Genomic DNA, 20,054 nt, shown 5'->3' with positions numbered 1-20,054 from the left:
GAAGCAGAGTCTATCAACGCCCTAGCTGGGTAAGAAATTCCACAATGAATTAAGTTCACCATTGCGGTTCCTAAAAGCACAGATTTATTTTGTGCCGCGTGAAATACTTGTCGGGAATTACCATTAGTCGATGTAGCAGGAACTGCTGGATCGACCGAAGAACTTTGAGCACGATTTAAAACGTTATTACTATTTCTATTAGGAGGGGTTGGGGCCGAAGATGATTTAGAAGGCGAAGAATCAGTTCTATGCAAGAATGAGTGATGTGTTCTACCACATTTAGAACACCGATGTTTGCTAATACAATTTTTAACCTCGTGACCATTTCTCAGACAATTCACACATAGGCGACGACGCTTAATGATAGAAAATCTTGTGGAGATCGACATATTTTTGAAACGAGGACATTCAAAAAGCAAAAGATTATGTTGCGGGCAAAGAATACAAGAGCTATTTTGGGGGGGATTTGAAATTATCCGATGACTTCGATTTTGTCATATGTGTTTGTACCTTTTTTACAACAGATTTTGTTGCCTGATCACTTCCCCTCATATCATGCAAGCACATTAAAGTTCGAATCCTTTCATTCAAGAAGCTATCCAAATCTATCCAAAGTGATATTGCCGATTTGTCTTTTACGCTTTGTTCCCACAACGTTTGCGTAATTTTTGGTAACCGCTGAAGACACAAGAAAACCAAAAATGGGTCCCAATTTTCAGTACGGATGTCATAGATGGACATCGCCGACAAACAAGCATTAATTCCACGTTGTAGGGTTTTTAATCCCGATGCGGATTCATTTTGTAATATTGGTAAAGCGAAAAGAATTTTAAATTGGTTGTGGACAAGTAACAGAGGATTGTCATAATTATCTTTTAAAACTTTCCACGCAAGACCGAAACTGCGGTGAGTCAACGGAAATCTCGAGATAATTTCTCGAGCCTCTCCACTAGTTTTGGGCGTAAGATGGCAAAGACGCTCTATATCGCTTAAACGCGAATTATTTATGTACACCGTGCTAAAAAGGTCTCTAAACGTGGGTCAAGATTGAAAATCTCCTTCGAAAACATCTATATCACACGGAGGAAGCACTAAACTATGCATAATGTCATTATTTGAAGGATCAATTAAACTCTGATGAACACTAGGATTCCCAATATTCGACATTGGGGAGCTAGTCTTACCTACTTCCTGAGAAGTATATGTAGCAGGGTTCGCTATCTCTAAAGCTACATCAGAAGACTGTAATTCTTGAGGAGTATTACAGGGATGCTGCAAAAGTGAGACTACTGAACTACTACGAGAGGAGTTCAGCGATTTTCTCGAACCGCGAAATTCTAACAACCTATTATTTATATCTGTTAAGCATTTCATATATTCCTGATGCACGACCTCATATTTATGATCAGCGGACTCGATCATTTCTTTAGTGGAGTCCTCAGACGTTTCCAAGAAGAGTATACATGTATCGAAGACATCCTGGGTCTTTTTCCAATATTTTTCTAGCTCGGCGCTACGAACTTCTAATGCACAGAGGTTAATTTCCTCTGGTTTCATTGCCCGAACCTGTTCCACGAACCTGACGAAGGTATCCGAAACCCGGATAAAGCTGTCCAATGAAGTATACGACATATTTAAAAGTTTTATTTTTTAAATGTTGACGACTTTCTTTGAAGAGAAACTCGAAATGTTAACGAAGAATTTCCGTAGGCGATCAGAAATATTCAATTTAGTTTTACCAAATGATTTTATTCTTTTCGAGAGAAACCAATTTCTTCTGGAAAAGAATAAATATCAAACAAATTTTGCACAAATTCCGACAAAAAGATGAAAAGACTCCAAATTTCAAAAAAGGCGACCTAATTCTTCACGAGAGAAACCAATTTCTTCTAGAAAAGAATCAAAATCGAACAATTTTATTTAAAATTAGGCAAAAATATTCAACAACTTCAATTTTAAACGAACCCGACCTAATTCTTCACAAGAGAAACCAATTTCTTCTAGAAAAGAATTAAAATCGACCAAAATTTCCAAGAATTCTTAAAAAGATGTATGCCAACAGCAATCTAATATGAAGTTTTACCAAAACAATTAATAAAACTTCCCCAAATGCTAAAATTTTCCCGAAATTCTTAAAGAAAATCAACGAAGGTTTTTTAATAATGGCACAAAAATTACCAAAATGATCAAAAACTGTAAAATTTCTGACAAAAAATCCAATCAAATTCTTGAAATTGCAATGGAATTCCAAAAACCAATCAAAAGTGACCGAAATGTCCGAAAAAAAATCAAAAAACAAACTTTTTTCCCAAAAATTTGATCGAAAAAATGCAAAAAAAAATTGCGAAAAACAAAAAAATATTTAAATTTTTGTGTATAGAACATATATAAAATGTTAAATAAAAAATGTATATTTAACTAAATTTTCAAAAATAAAAATTTTATTTCAAAAATATTCATTTTCGTATAAAATAATTAAAAAAGTATATTATTTATACGAAGCGACCAATAAATCGACCAATGCGGACTGTACAGTGCACGATATTTAATTATTTCCAAAATAATTACAATTTGTTCACATATACACCATTATCATATATAACAATTTTTTCACCTTTGTACCAACGTATGAACTAACCACCATCGACCGAACCGAATGGTGTAGCGCACACGTAACAAAGAAGAAAGAAAAAGGAAATAAAAAACTAGGCGAGCGACGGCTGCCTAACCAAGCATATGTATGTAACTGGCGTATGTATGTATAAACTAAAGGCCTGCACAAGACGAATTATATGAATTATGCTTTTTTCGACACACTGACTTTGTCTACTCAATCATGCGCTATGTATTTGAAAAGCAATGACAACCAACAACATCCCCCATTTTGATTCATATGTGCCATTGTCTAAGGTTCGATCGTGGCATGGCTGACTCGAATATTTGCATGGTGTTCTCCATAAATGCAGGGTGTCAACGATAACATCGAACCGTGTCATCGTCAAATTGTGTGTCATTTGTGTACGTGTGCTTAAATTGAGAGAGTGTGTGTGTGTTACTTTCGACGATGAGGCTGTGTTTTTTGTGTGTGCTGTAATTTTGAAGTAACAAATACCGCGTAAATATAAAATTGAGTTCAATAACAAAATGTGCATTGACATCAACAAATGAATAGAAAAAAATGAAATATATACTGAACAATCCCAATTTATTGATGATTATCATAAAATTTTGGTCATAAAAAAGATGTAAATATTGTTTGCCTATTTTCTATCTACATATAGTGTTTTTTTAAAATTAAAGTTTGTGGACAGAGATTTGACTCTCATTCAATAACAGAATTGAACAATTTTTTAAAAAGGATTAACAATAACCAGGAAATGTGAATGTCTCGTGTGGACCAATTAGAAGTAACTTTAATTTTTTAGTATTCGCCAAGAAATTCTTTATTACAAAAAATTATTTTTTCACATATCGGAAAGCAGGTAGCGATTGCGTTTTCCCTTCATCGCGTGTGTGTCTTTTTCGTTGGCAATTGTTTCATAATTGTTGTTTTTTTGATAGAACATTTTTGTATGACACACTATTCAACATTCCCTTTTATTGGTCATTGCATCTTATGACGATGGGTTTGAGTGTGACCGACATGTCGAGACATCGAGCATTTGGTTGGATGTCACGTGCTGTTATGCGTTTGATCAAACAGGGCACAACATGACGAGCGTTTTTTCTCCATGGCATAAAGAGAGAAAATTGTCACATTTGCAGCCCTTTAGTATAAACATCCAACAGACGATCGATCGCGAGCGTACATATGTCACACGCGTAAATATGTAAATATAATTATGTATGATGGATCAGTGAAAAAATAGAAAATATGAACAAGTGATTTTTGGAGTTTGGTGGTGTTTTTTCTTTTGTTATTCTTTTTGAATATGAACGAACACTAGAGTGAGTGGATGCTATTGCAATATTTATTATATTTATTTATTAAAATTATTCAAATTTTCATTTAAAAACCGATTGCACCACAATTATTATTAAAAATAATTTATTTAAATTTTATCCACTGACTTTTGGAACAAAATTCACCTGTTAATAATTATTTTTTAAACACAAAAATATTCTTTTTTTCCACTGATCACTATGTCCGTCCGAGACTAATAAACAAGAGAACGGGAGAAGGACGGACAAACAAAGGGAATACGCGACGCGTTGCAAAGCGGCCGTTGTTGTTGTAAAAAAGAATAGGTTAACGATCTTTATTTTTGTTTTGTTATTAATTTCGATAGTTATTATTTTGTTTCGCGAGCTCACAATAAAAAAAAACACTGCACACCTACCTTTTGTTGATGACGATGTAAATGATGATGATGCCGATGTAAATAGATGTTGATGGGGGATGATGACGTTGTTGCTGTTGGGAAGAACCAAACAAAAAAATCCAATAAGGCAACGATACCAAATAGCTCGTATCCGGCTCGATTGGGCCAAATAATGTTACCGCCGAAATTGCGTGTAAAATAAATAAAATAAAAAAACACGAACGTTTTAATTTTAAATTAAAAAAAATATGGTAGATTTATTGGGATAAATTAATAAATTAGAAAAAGGTGTAGGACAGATTACCTGTTGGTTGGTTTGGCAGCGAGAACAAGAGTGACTTTTTATAATGTCGAAAAGAGGCGTCGGCGGCAAATTTATACTCGTTAGAATCTGCATTTGACAGTTCAATATTGTAACAAAAAGGAATATGCAGATTGTAACGAGTATAGCATTCGATAAAGTCTCAAACACAATGAATGTGGAGACGACAAAGGAAATTAATGAACTTACGATTCTAAATTAAACATTGGCCACCCCCTTGCAACATTATTAATGTTGTAACACGACCAACATAATAACATTTTACAGATATATGAATATATAACAAATGATGATAGCAAAGGAAAGAAGGACAGCTTATTTTTTCAATATTTTCAAATTCAATAACATATACTACGGTTACGTGTAACAAACACCCGATAATACCCATCCAAATATTGTATAATGGGCGATACGCAATCCTGGGGAGACTTGCACTCGACTGGTGACGACTTTAGCATACACATCAGGACCTAGGACTAAAGCGACACGACTTGGTCGGTAAAAGGGGGGATCTGCTAGGGGTAAACCTAGGAACGACTCCTTCAGTTTTTCGGAAATTGGTTCCTTCGGCGTGAAAACGTGGCGAAGATCTGTCACTCGAGCCGAAACAATGATCGACTGTGTCGGATCATAAACGGAAGTGGCCGAAAATCGGCAAAAACGAACTCCATCCAAATTGGAGGTAGGTAGTCTTAAGTGGTCAACCATTGACGCACATATTTGACTTTCGTTCGGACGAGACTCGGAACTTGGGTACGGACGGGGTCTTGTAGTTTTTCGACTCCGGGACGAATAATGGTGATCCTTAGGATCATCGTGCAACAGGTAGTGATGATCACCTTCACATCTATAGCAGACCTTCTTTCTATGTCACTCCCTCCGTTGGTGTCCTTTGTGAGACATCGTGTGCAGTCCCGATGCGTTTTGACAACCTGTATATGGGCTTCTACAGACATAGCAACAAATTCTTTGCATGTACCAAGAGCATGCCGGCGAGAGCAAACCCGACACCCGTTACGATTCACGATTGATGTGCCCGGGGAGCCCGCAGTTACGGACTCTGATGTATTTGCCGAGCTGACGATACGACTACAGATCCCACAGTTATGGGATCTGGCCCCCTAGATGCAAGTTCCGCGATATACGGCAATACGGATGAACCCGCAGTTACGGATTCTGATGGTTTTCCGCGGGCTGGATCCGCAGTTACGGATTCCAATAATTGGGAGGTAGGTAACGGCGCTGAATCCGCAGTTACGGATTCTGTTACCGACTCCGACAATTTTACGGCCGCAATAGGTTTAACCAGTTCCTCAACAGCTTCGGATGTAGTACGCCTTTTGGTACCAGATATCTCGTCCGCTCTCTCTAATACGGTGTCGATCTTCGAGAGGAGTTCGATTTCAAACATATTGGTGGCATCCATTATACTAAGAGAAAAAATGGTTTAATTTTCTTCATTCGTCGATTGGTCGGTCAGAATGACCAACTTAGCTATCGGCCGTTTTACAACGCCGTTTGTCGTACGAACGTCCACGACACGAACATGTCCGTCTACACCGGGATAAACATTTATAACACGACCTAACTTCCATGAGGTCGGTGGTAGATTTTCTTGTCGAACAACGACTAAATCACCCCTATCTACTTCCCTTTCAGGATACTTCCACTTGTACCGCATATGCACATTTTTGAGATATTCCTCCTTCCATCTGATACAAAATTGATGAGCAAGCGCTTGGACTTTTCTAAACCGATTCACGAGCGAGATCGGTGGTTCATTAACCATGGGTTCGGGAGGAGCTAGTAAAGGCGCACCAATAAGAAAGTGACCGGGTGTTAAGGAAGCTAATTCACCCGGATCGTCTGACATAGGACAAAGCGGCCGCGAATTCAAAAAAGCCTCTATGCGAGCTAATTACTGTCGCTATTTCTTCAAAGGTAAACCGAAGATTTCAACAATGTTTTCGGAAATGTTGCTTAAAACTTTTCACTCCAGCTTCCCATAGACCACCCATATGTGGTGCACCAGCTGGAATGAGTTTCCATACGACACCCTGTTGAACAAGAGCCTCTGATGCTGAATCACAACTTTCACGAATGAAACGACTATCATTCCGGTCGATTTCACGTGAAGCTCCTACGAAATTTGTGCCATTGTCCGAAAATATAGTACCTGGACAACCCCGACGCGCTATAAAGCGATGTAATGCGGCTATAAAATTGGCAGTGGACAAATCCGATACTGCCTCCAAATGAATAGCCTTGGTCGAGAAGCAAACGAATACACAAACATATCCTTTTGTAATTTTTCAAGCCCGACCACAAAACGATTTTATCTCAAAGGGACCAGCAAAGTCCACCAGCGGCCATTATTTGACTACAGCGTTTCTTTTTATCTAAAATGCATACCTTACAATGACGAATGACAAAGCGAATCAATTTTTTTACTCTGGGAATCCAGTATTCCATTCTCAAGATACGAAGCATCAGCTGTGTTCCTCCGTGAACACTCTTGACGTGAATATATTCCACCAAGAGTCTAGCGAACCTACTTTTATATGACAGAATTATTGGACAACGTTCTGAGGGTGAAAGTGTGGGTGACCGCGCCAAACGACCATTCATGCACATGACACCATTTTCCACAAGCATTGGATTAAGTGGAACTAAATGACTCGAGTGTGCCACGGGTTTTTTATCCATCAAATCCTTGTACTCTTTAGCGAAGTGGACCTTTTGAGTGATAACTATCAACCGTAAGCGAACCTCATTAAATTCCGAAGTTGTAATCTTTTTCTGAGAGTAATAATATTTACCTCGATACCGAGAATGTGTTTGACGCAAAAATCTAAGCATGTAAGCGAAGGCCCGAATACCTTTTACAAATGACGAATATCTGTCCAAAATATCTGTAAAGGTTGATGAAAAGAATGAGAAATTGAATTGGCTTTGTTGGCGAGTCCCTATAGAGCATTTTTTGAAGCGGAGTGTGCCGAGGGTCTACTCGTATCTTCCGATACCTTTGGGTTATGTCCGAGTTAAACACGAATTTGAATACTCGCCAACGAAGTATCAGAAGAACAAGATCGAGTTGTAAAGTGGGTCCAACATGTAAAATATCGTTTAAACTATTCCCATTAGAAGTTTTATTCGAAGCATTGAAGACAACACGAAGTTTAGTTGTCTGCTTTTCGGGGATAATTACCGGATGATGAGGCAAATAACAAGAGAGGCTGTCAAGACTGTCAGCAGAAACTGACTTCATATGATCGAGTTCTAAATATTCAGTCAAAACTTGATCGTACGTAATTTTAACCTCCGGTTTTTTCAAAAGAGATGCTTCATTCCGAATGAACTGCTTAAGGACATTACCCCGAGATTCTCCTAAATACCTATCTGCATCTAAGTCAGTTCGTATGGGCAAGGTTACCATGTATCTACCGTCAGATAATCTATGCGTAGTTCGGACATAGTTTTCCTCACAAAGGCGTTCAGAGGGGGACAACATTTTTCGTTTAGGAAGCTCTTCTAACTCCCAGAATCGAAGCAAAGTTTTGTTTAGCGAAACCTCTTCTTCAACATTTATTGTGGTAGCAAAGGTTTGAATTACCGACGATGGAATCGGCCCAGTGACAAGCCAACCGAAAACTGTATTTTGTGCTAACAACGATCCGGACACAATAGAACGACAAGCTTCCAACAAGATTTTAAGGTATAAATCTGCCCCAAGCAGCAGATCTACTGGACGTGAATCGAATAAATTAATGTCAGCCAAACGAATATTGGGAATATGCGACCTAAAATCTGATGAGACGGTGAACGAAGGTAAATTTCCAGAAACAAGTGGCAATACTAAAGCATTAGTTTCCAACAAGACCGATGAATCACAAGGACTTCCAATTGTTATCGAACAAACTTTGCGTGAATGTGCCGAAATTGCACAATTAACGCCCGAAATACTAATATTGGTTGAAGAAATTGGGAGTTTTAGACGGTTCTAGAGCCGCTCAGATAAAAAGGACGATTTAGAAGCAGAGTCTATCAACGCCCTAGCTGGGTAAGAAATTCCACAATGAATTAAGTTCACCATTGCGGTTCCTAAAAGCACAGATTTATTTTGTGCCGCGTGAAATACTTGTCGGGAATTACCATTAGTCGATGTAGCAGGAACTGCTGGATCGACCGAAGAACTTTGAGCACGATTTAAAACGTTATTACTATTTCTATTAGGAGGGGTTGGGGCCGAAGATGATTTAGAAGGCGAAGAATCAGTTCTATGCAAGAATGAGTGATGTGTTCTACCACATTTAGAACACCGATGTTTGCTAATACAATTTTTAACCTCGTGACCATTTCTCAGACAATTCACACATAGGCGACGACGCTTAATGATAGAAAATCTTGTGGAGATCGACATATTTTTGAAACGAGGACATTCAAAAAGCAAAAGATTATGTTGCGGGCAAAGAATACAAGAGCTATTTTGGGGGGGATTTGAAATTATCCGATGACTTCGATTTTGTCATATGTGTTTGTACCTTTTTTACAACAGATTTTGTTGCCTGATCACTTCCCCTCATATCATGCAAGCACATTAAAGTTCGAATCCTTTCATTCAAGAAGCTATCCAAATCTATCCAAAGTGATATTGCCGATTTGTCTTTTACGCTTTGTTCCCACAACGTTTGCGTAATTTTTGGTAACCGCTGAAGACACAAGAAAACCAAAAATGGGTCCCAATTTTCAGTACGGATGTCATAGATGGACATCGCCGACAAACAAGCATTAATTCCACGTTGTAGGGTTTTTAATCCCGATGCGGATTCATTTTGTAATATTGGTAAAGCGAAAAGAATTTTAAATTGGTTGTGGACAAGTAACAGAGGATTGTCATAATTATCTTTTAAAACTTTCCACGCAAGACCGAAACTGCGGTGAGTCAACGGAAATCTCGAGATAATTTCTCGAGCCTCTCCACTAGTTTTGGGCGTAAGATGGCAAAGACGCTCTATATCGCTTAAACGCGAATTATTTATGTACACCGTGCTAAAAAGGTCTCTAAACGTGGGTCAAGATTGAAAATCTCCTTCGAAAACATCTATATCACACGGAGGAAGCACTAAACTATGCATAATGTCATTATTTGAAGGATCAATTAAACTCTGATGAACACTAGGATTCCCAATATTCGACATTGGGGAGCTAGTCTTACCTACTTCCTGAGAAGTATATGTAGCAGGGTTCGCTATCTCTAAAGCTACATCAGAAGACTGTAATTCTTGAGGAGTATTACAGGGATGCTGCAAAAGTGAGACTACTGAACTACTACGAGAGGAGTTCAGCGATTTTCTCGAACCGCGAAATTCTAACAACCTATTATTTATATCTGTTAAGCATTTCATATATTCCTGATGCACGACCTCATATTTATGATCAGCGGACTCGATCATTTCTTTAGTGGAGTCCTCAGACGTTTCCAAGAAGAGTATACATGTATCGAAGACATCCTGGGTCTTTTTCCAATATTTTTCTAGCTCGGCGCTACGAACTTCTAATGCACAGAGGTTAATTTCCTCTGGTTTCATTGCCCGAACCTGTTCCACGAACCTGACGAAGGTATCCGAAACCCGGATAAAGCTGTCCAATGAAGTATACGACATATTTAAAAGTTTTATTTTTTAAATGTTGACGACTTTCTTTGAAGAGAAACTCGAAATGTTAACGAAGAATTTCCGTAGGCGATCAGAAATATTCAATTTAGTTTTACCAAATGATTTTATTCTTTTCGAGAGAAACCAATTTCTTCTGGAAAAGAATAAATATCAAACAAATTTTGCACAAATTCCGACAAAAAGATGAAAAGACTCCAAATTTCAAAAAAGGCGACCTAATTCTTCACGAGAGAAACCAATTTCTTCTAGAAAAGAATCAAAATCGAACAATTTTATTTAAAATTAGGCAAAAATATTCAACAACTTCAATTTTAAACGAACCCGACCTAATTCTTCACAAGAGAAACCAATTTCTTCTAGAAAAGAATTAAAATCGACCAAAATTTCCAAGAATTCTTAAAAAGATGTATGCCAACAGCAATCTAATATGAAGTTTTACCAAAACAATTAATAAAACTTCCCCAAATGCTAAAATTTTCCCGAAATTCTTAAAGAAAATCAACGAAGGTTTTTTAATAATGGCACAAAAATTACCAAAATGATCAAAAACTGTAAAATTTCTGACAAAAAATCCAATCAAATTCTTGAAATTGCAATGGAATTCCAAAAACCAATCAAAAGTGACCGAAATGTCCGAAAAAAAATCAAAAAACAAACTTTTTTCCCAAAAATTTGATCGAAAAAATGCAAAAAAAAATTGCGAAAAACAAAAAAATATTTAAATTTTTGTGTATAGAACATATATAAAATGTTAAATAAAAAATGTATATTTAACTAAATTTTCAAAAATAAAAATTTTATTTCAAAAATATTCATTTTCGTATAAAATAATTAAAAAAGTATATTATTTATACGAAGCGACCAATAAATCGACCAATGCGGACTGTACAGTGCACGATATTTAATTATTTCCAAAATAATTACAATTTGTTCACATATACACCATTATCATATATAACAATTTTTTCACCTTTGTACCAACGTATGAACTAACCACCATCGACCGAACCGAATGGTGTAGCGCACACGTAACAAAGAAGAAAGAAAAAGGAAATAAAAAACTAGGCGAGCGACGGCTGCCTAACCAAGCATATGTATGTAACTGGCGTATGTATGTATAAACTAAAGGCCTGCACAAGACGAATTATATGAATTATGCTTTTTTCGACACACTGACTTTGTCTACTCAATCATGCGCTATGTATTTGAAAAGCAATGACAACCAACAACATCCCCCATTTTGATTCATATGTGCCATTGTCTAAGGTTCGATCGTGGCATGGCTGACTCGAATATTTGCATGGTGTTCTCCATAAATGCAGGGTGTCAACGATAACATCGAACCGTGTCATCGTCAAATTGTGTGTCATTTGTGTACGTGTGCTTAAATTGAGAGAGTGTGTGTGTGTTACTTTCGACGATGAGGCTGTGTTTTTTGTGTGTGCTGTAATTTTGAAGTAACAAATACCGCGTAAATATAAAATTGAGTTCAATAACAAAATGTGCATTGACATCAACAAATGAATAGAAAAAAATGAAATATATACTGAACAATCCCAATTTATTGATGATTATCATAAAATTTTGGTCATAAAAAAGATGTAAATATTGTTTGCCTATTTTCTATCTACATATAGTGTTTTTTTAAAATTAAAGTTTGTGGACAGAGATTTGACTCTCATTCAATAACAGAATTGAACAATTTTTTAAAAAGGATTAACAATAACCAGGAAATGTGAATGTCTCGTGTGGACCAATTAGAAGTAACTTTAATTTTTTAGTATTCGCCAAGAAATTCTTTATTACAAAAAATTATTTTTTTCACATATCGGAAAGCAGGTAGCGATTGCGTTTTCCCTTCATCGCGTGTGTGTCTTTTTCGTTGGCAATTGTTTCATAATTGTTGTTTTTTTGATAGAACATTTTTGTATGACACACTATTCAACATTCCCTTTTATTGGTCATTGCATCTTATGACGATGGGTTTGAGTGTGACCGACATGTCGAGACATCGAGCATTTGGTTGGATGTCACGTGCTGTTATGCGTTTGATCAAACAGGGCACAACATGACGAGCGTTTTTTCTCCATGGCATAAAGAGAGAAAATTGTCACATTTGCAGCCCTTTAGTATAAACATCCAACAGACGATCGATCGCGAGCGTACATATGTCACACGCGTAAATATGTAAATATAATTATGTATGATGGATCAGTGAAAAAATAGAAAATATGAACAAGTGATTTTTGGAGTTTGGTGGTGTTTTTTCTTTTGTTATTCTTTTTGAATATGAACGAACACTAGAGTGAGTGGATGCTATTGCAATATTTATTATATTTATTTATTAAAATTATTCAAATTTTCATTTAAAAACCGATTGCACCACAATTATTATTAAAAATAATTTATTTAAATTTTATCCACTGACTTTTGGAACAAAATTCACCTGTTAATAATTATTTTTTAAACACAAAAATATTCTTTTTTTCCACTGATCACTATGTCCGTCCGAGACTAATAAACAAGAGAACGGGAGAAGGACGGACAAACAAAGGGAATACGCGACGCGTTGCAAAGCGGCCGTTGTTGTTGTAAAAAAGAATAGGTTAACGATCTTTATTTTTGTTTTGTTATTAATTTCGATAGTTATTATTTTGTTTCGCGAGCTCACAATAAAAAAAAACACTGCACACCTACCTTTTGTTGATGACGATGTAAATGATGATGATGCCGATGTAAATAGATGTTGATGGGGGATGATGACGTTGTTGCTGTTGGGAAGAACCAAACAAAAAAATCCAATTAGGCAACGATACCAAGTAGCTCGTATCCGGCTTGATTGGACCAAATAATGTTAAAGCCGAAATTCCGTGTAAAATAAATAAAATAAAAACACGAACGTTTTAATTTTGTATTCAAAAAAATATGGTAGATTTATTGGGATAAATGAATGTGGAGACGACAAAGGAAATTAATGAACTTACGATTCTAAATTAAACATAGGCAAACAATATTTACCTATTATTTTATAACCAAAAATTTATGGTAGACATCAATAAATTGGGATTGTCCAGTCTATTTTCCATTTTTATACCCTCCACCATACTATGGAGGGTAAATTCATTTTGTCATTCCGTTTGTAACTCATCGAAGTGATGATCTTTGACCCAACAAAGTATATATATTCTTGACCAGCGTAAAATTCTAAGACGATTTAGCGATGTCCGTCTGTCTGTCCGTCTGTCTGTTGTAATCACTCTGTCTTTCGAACGAATTGAGATAGAAGGCTAAAGTCTTGCGCACATGTTTATTTTGCCAGTAGGCAGGTTAAGTTCGTAAATGGGCCATGTAGATCCACGTTTTCATATAGCCCCTATGTAACGGTACCTCCCGTTATTGGGTATTGTGATGATTTTAGCGACATTATTCACCGGAATTGGTTCAAATTTGGCATTTGAAGTTCGAAATGGATACTACAGCCTGGGACAGAAAATTGTCTGTGCAAGTCCACGTCTTCGTATAGCCCCCATATAACGGTACCTCCCTATATTCGGTATTTTGATGGTTTTAGCGACATTATTTACCCGAATTATTTCAAAATTGGTGTTTGAAGTTCGAAATGTATACAACAGCCTAAGGCAAAAAATTGTCTATGCAGGTCCACGTCTTCGTATAGCCCCCCATATAACGGTACCTCCAAATATTCGGTATTTTGATGATTTTAGCGTCATTATTCACCGTAGTAGTTTCAAATTACGTATTTAGAGTTCGTAATAGGAACTACAGTCTGTGACAGAAAATTGCAGGTTCAGGTCTTCGTATAGGCCCCATAAATCAGTACCTCCTTATATTCGGTATTTTGACGATTTTATGTACTATACTCACCGAAATTGTTTGAGATATTGTATTTGAAGTTCGTAATGGAAACTACAGCTTGTGACAGAAAGTTGTCTATGCAGGTCCAGGTCTTCGTATAGTTCCTATATAACGGTACCTCCCTATGTACGGTATTTTGATGATGTTGGCTACATTATTCACCGATTATTTCAAGTTTCGAATTTGAATATGGTAATGGCTTGTGACAAACAATGCCTATGTAGGTGCACATCGTACAGGCCCTAATATAACGGCTATATTCGGTATTTTTAAAATGTTAACAGAATTTTTGGCGAATGTTATCTTTTTCGAAAATTTTCAAATTTGTTCTAAATGGTGGAGGGTACTCAAAGTTCGGCCCGGCCGAACTTACTGCTTTTTTACTTGTTTCTACCCCGTACATTCCATGTATGGGTCCCTAGAAACTAGCTCAATTGAGATAGGTCTGTATTGAACAGAATGGTGTAACAGGAACGTTAGTCCCCCACCTCCACTTGTGGTGCGATCTTTCTTCAAGACGTTGTAACCATTGCAACGTTGTAAGCTACAATTTTCATTGAGCTTGGTTTCCTGCACCGCTACAATCTTAATATGCCTCCGATTTGTAAAATCTACTATCTCATCAATTTTCCGAGTCCGTTACAATTGAATTGCAAGAATAAATTTGAACAGCAATATGTGGCGTTAGGTGCTACGATGAAGGTTGCTGTTCTGGAGACTGCGACAACTCAGAAGTTGATGACATGGTCGTGGGCTCACTGGGAACTATGTTGGTACAGCACGATGCAACATCGCACCGAGACTTATCTGTCGTGGATGATGTTTTGGCAAACCGTATAGAACCGGCGCGGACCAAAAGAATCCAGAGCGAGCATTCGTGGATGTGCTTCTCCCAAAACAGAAAAATAAGCAAACAAGAACGTGTATACGCTGGGTTGGCAGCCGCTGGCGAAACTGGAGTGTTGTTGTTTCGGGTCAATCCGGTGTCATGGAACCCCGGCCCTGCGGTTGGTTATTGTTGCGCCGATTTTCCCATTTTGTCTGGTATTGTTTCCGGCGTGTTGTTAGTTATAGTCGCTTTTACGCTTGCTGGTGTGTTGTTGGATGCGGAAGGTGATGAAATGGGTAGTATACCCTCCAACATCCCTATCAACAGCAGTGACTCCGGACCAAAGGAGGCAAATTCTAAGAAGGGTTACAGACAGTCTGTAAATTATTATAAAAAATCCATTGACCTCTCTCAGGTGACGGAGAGGGAAAAGACCCTAATCAGGGCAAACCTGAAAGCAGTGAGGAAGTTCGAAAAGAACCACCCGCTACTGCCTAAGTGTTCACTTGAGAAGGATCTTGCCTCTCTCCTGGTCGACATTATCAAGAGAGTGAGCACGCTCGTCGACGCACCCTCGGAGGACAGGAACATTCCAGTTGATGGAACTAGGAACCTGCAACGGGTAAACCCCCGCTTCCACCTATTGCGTCATCCTCTCAGACCGTCAGCAAAAAGGTTTCTGCTGGACCAGAGCAAGCTGACAAAACAGTCCCCAAACCTGTTAAGGCCACAAACCCGTCCAACAAACCACAACATTCAAGCCAAAGCGACACGAGGGGGAAATTTCTTAGACTGTATGTCCGTGCTGAGCCGGAAGGCAAAATCAGCGAAATTCGGTGGAGAGCTGGTCTTCCTTGGGGAAGATCCCACACGAAAACGTGGAATCCAAAAACTTCCTCGTCACCGCAGTGGCTGCCTTCCACGGACTCTGGGAAGGAAGCGAGCTGGCGGCGGTTTCCCTAGAGGAGATTCCCTTCAGGAAAATATTGTCGGCACCGGTGCCACTACCATCGGTGGATCGGATACCCCAAACCCACCGGGCCAAGTAATAGAGAAGCTGTTCGCGGAACCGGGAAGCAAAGGCAGTCGCATCGTTGGATGTGACGTCAACGCGCACCACTTTCAATGTGGCAATAAGGATTCCAATGCAAGAGATGAGACAGTTTTTGATTTTATTCTTAGACATAATCTAAAAATATGTAATAGGGGGAACGAGGCTACATTTCAAAACAAGGATAGGGACGACGTCATGGATATCACCCTAACTAAAGTGGATGAATCGCTCATACTGAACTGGAAAGTATACTCCGAATGTCCAGACCATCGGAAGATCACATTCGAAGTATTGGTAGAAGGCATTCATCAAAAACCCAATAGGGATCCAAGGAAGGCTTACAGAGTACGTTTATATTGAGACTGAAGTCCAAAGGCAATATACAGGTGGACTTAGCCTTGAGTGTGAATTTCTTAACAAAAATCTTACTGCAATGCTATGAAAAGGCATGTCCACTTGCATTTCCTGGCAAGAAATACCAACTAGTCTTGTGGTCTAAGCACCTTGCTGGTCTTAGGAATGCAAGCTTACGCCTAAATAACAGGGCCAACAAGACCAAACTGCGATGCGTCTAGGTCGATTTTCAATAAGTACAATAGTGAGATCAAAAAGGATTAACGGAAATCTTGGGTTTGCTTTACTGAGTCCATAGAAGATGTCAATGAAGCTTCCAGGTTCCGAAAGTGCTTTCTAAGGACCCTAAATCCATTGCAAATATAAAGCGAAAAAGGTGCAGGGTGTAATGTGGTCATATGCCACAAGCTGGGCAGATATTCTGCACATCGCTGTCGATCTGGGACCAATAGGAATTGAAGCGGCTGCACCATCCGGATCTTAGTTGAGCCAAAACTATTCGGGTTTGTCGGGACAGCTCTCGCTCTTCAGCTGCTATGGGAGGGGATGGTCTCCTAATACAGTATTCACTCTATATCCTTCTATAACTTCTGAGACCGCGTTAGGCCTGTTGATCTAGAGGCTCTTATACCTTTGTACCTCTCTCTCTTTAGATCATGAAAGTCTTTCCTTACGTGCATGCGTGGAGGTTGCCTATCCACCAGATGGTGATTCGGATGGCTCTGTCGGTAACACCCATTGACAGCAATTTATTATGCTGTCGTAATGGTGAAACCTTCGCCTCCTCATGCAGATGGTCGACAGGTGTCATGAGGAGGCACCCTGTTGCGGTTCTAAGGGCGGCATTCTGGCAGGACTGAATATTTTTCCACTGCGTAGCACTAACTTTGGCGGACCACACCGAGCCGCATAGTTTACCACATTCCGGCCTATAGCGTTGTAAGAAGTCAACAAGGTTTCCTTATCAGCTTCCCAAGTGCTGCCGGCAAGAGACTTGAGAACCTTGTTCCTACTTCTAGTCTTATCGCAGATAGCTGTAGTATGCACGGACGTCTTGAAAAGGCTATCGAATGTGATTCCTAAACCTTGGCGTAGTTGGTTGTCGGAATTACACTCCATCGACCTGCACATTCAAAGATAGCCTCATCTCCGCAGTCCATGTGGTGAAAAGAGTGGACATCGATTTAGTGGCGAATATCTTCATATTCCTCGCAGTGGAAAAGGCGGTTAGATCAACTAAGTACGCATTTAACTGATCACATATGTCATCTATGCTGGGTCCGGACGCCACGAGCGAACCATCATCTGCGTACGTTATTAGCTCTATGCCGTCTGGAGGCGACTCGACTCGACTTCTCGACTTCTTGTTTCCGAAATTCATGTACGACTGGCGTCCACAAATGCAGTTTACAATCCAACGTTTCAAACTTGCCCGGAAGGCGGTTCGTTAAATGTCCTCGAAAACTGTAGAGATCCCGTTTTGACCAATCTTTCTCGGCTGGAAAAGATCGTACACGGCGTAGGATTCTTCTCTTAGCCCTGTCACTCTCGGGGTACTCTATGAATTGGCGGTTGAAATAACACGCACACCTCTTTGAATCTGTCTTCTACGCCTTTAAATGAGACAGATGCTCGATCATCCTTTTTTCCAGGGTTCGACAGCGACTTAACCGTTGCACACAATTTACTCTATCCGGTACTGATGGTACGACTAACCTGTTTACCTCCGGAGTAAGTTCCCTGACTCTGGGGTTATTAGGGTTAGTACGGCTAAGCTCATCTTGCTCATTTGCAAATCCCGCTGCCTCTGCTTAGAAATTTGGTCTTATTTCAGGTATTCGACCAGCACGTATATAGCGAGAAACACCTATCTGCTACCTGTACATCAGATGGGATGGTCTGTTGGGGGTGACAATAATGTGGAAGCGGTCTGAGTCATATTTTCCTAAAATAAGTATCATAAATTAAAAAGAATGTTAAGCACTCTAAGACAGTTTTGAAGTAAATAAATAGAAACAGCTGGATACGTAAGGAGTGGAGTACCTGACAAAAGCTCTCAACCTGCCGCTAGCCACTCACATCGTTCCCGAAGTCTGGAAAATGGGCCTGATTGTCCCGCTACTGAAGCCAGGTAATGATACCACGAAAGGCGAATGATACAGACCAATTTCGCTTTTGTCGGTAGTATCAAAGACTCTTGAGACTTTACTTCTGCCAAGCATCAGAGAAAGCTGTCCAGTGGCCAACCATCAACACAGATTCCGTCCACAACAGTATTGCACGCTATATCCACACATATTAGTCGAGGACTCAACCAGAACAACCCGTGCCATAGAACAGTAGTGGTTGCTCTTGAATAACTAAAGGCATTTTATATAGTCAACCACGCTGCACTCTTTGATATGTGTGGACATCAGTCGTACGTAGAATTCCGGAACAAGAAGTCCAAACTCCGTACAGTGAAACATGTAGTTCCCAAAGGTGTGGTAGTTTCCCAAGCCTATAGATCAAGAAGCCTATCAGGCAGACCAGACTGGCATTCAAACTGAAGCAGTCAGAGATGCCATCAATAATTATAATATGAATGACGTCCACCCCCACTCATTGAAGTTTTGGCGCAATTGGGTTCAGGATGGTGCAGTCGTCTCAATTCGTATTGGGCACGAATTGACGAAGATGCACGTAACATCTGCCTGTCATACTGCCAAACCTAACATCAGTATAATAACTAGTCAAAATGTTTAAACCCTTAGCATCCTTACACCTTAAGGAAATCAGCACTACAGGGACAGGGATCGATACCAATTGTGGGTCCTTTAATGATCATTTGAAGATCGTAGAAGACCATGCAATAGAAGATTTTGGATCACCTCCGTCAAGGCGGATATTCAATAAACTTTATGGACTGTACTATAAAATACCACATACGAGGGCAGTTCGGAAACTTCTTAGCCTAACACAAAAAGCGCGAAATAAACAGAAAACAGTTAAGTGTTTTGGAAATTTCCATCTCTGTTATGAATACATGTTAAATTTTGTTTCGATCTGGCAACTCCTCCATGTAGAAACAGGTGTTCAAAAAAGACGCATCCGCAATTTTTTACAGTGAAAAATTAGAAATGCTTTCTTATCGGGACAAGAAATTCATAATGATATTGTGAATGTGTGTGTCAAATCCATGATATGGTATTAAATGATAGACAAATAAAAGTGCGTGAAATTGCTAATATCATGGGCATCTCAAATGATCAAGTCCATTTAATTATCCATGAAGAACTACAGATGAAAAAACTTTCTGCAAGATGGGTGCCACATTTGTTAACAGTCGAACAGAAACGCATAAGAATGAACATTTCTCAAGCCTGTTTGGATCGTTTTAAGCGAAAAAAGGATTTTAAGCGTCGTTTCATAACTGTAGATGAGACATGGATCCGCCACTATATCCAGAGACAAAAGAACAATCCAAACAGTGGACTGAAGCTGGAGGAAGTGTCCCAAAGAAGGAAACAACAATTCAATCGGCTGGTAAGGTTATGGCAATTAAATGTACAAATTCGAGAAAAACGTCCTGGCTTAAAAAAAAAAAAAAAAAACATCAAAACAACGCACCAGCGCATAAGAG

General features: G+C 38.8%; 2 protein-coding genes across 4 annotated transcripts in view; both read left to right on the top strand.

The window, feature by feature from the left end:
* Positions 1-20,054, top strand: part of LOC101898218 (tumor necrosis factor alpha-induced protein 8-like protein) — a 161,494-nt gene that overhangs the window by 27,388 nt on the left and 114,052 nt on the right. The gene's annotated exons all lie outside the window — the stretch shown is intronic.
* On the top strand, positions 4,527-20,036 carry LOC131804318 (uncharacterized). Its single transcript, XM_059127008.1, has 2 exons — positions 4,527-6,585; positions 6,644-20,036. Exon 2 carries the CDS (start codon positions 14,939-14,941, stop codon positions 16,436-16,438), a length of 1,500 nt encoding a protein of 499 aa, XP_058982991.1. The 5' UTR covers positions 4,527-6,585; positions 6,644-14,938; the 3' UTR covers positions 16,439-20,036.

This window comes from Musca domestica, unplaced genomic scaffold (genome assembly GCF_030504385.1).
Source record: "Musca domestica strain aabys unplaced genomic scaffold, Musca_domestica.polishedcontigs.V.1.1 10, whole genome shotgun sequence".
Classification (NCBI taxonomy): Eukaryota; Metazoa; Arthropoda; class Insecta; order Diptera; family Muscidae; genus Musca; species Musca domestica.
This window is presented reverse-complemented; position numbering and strand designations above follow the sequence as displayed.

Excerpts from the sequence above, each read along its gene's own strand:
- LOC131804318 (XM_059127008.1), top strand. The coding sequence starts at position 14,939 with ATGGTCGTGGGCTCACTGGGAACTATGTTGGTACAGCACGATGCAACA.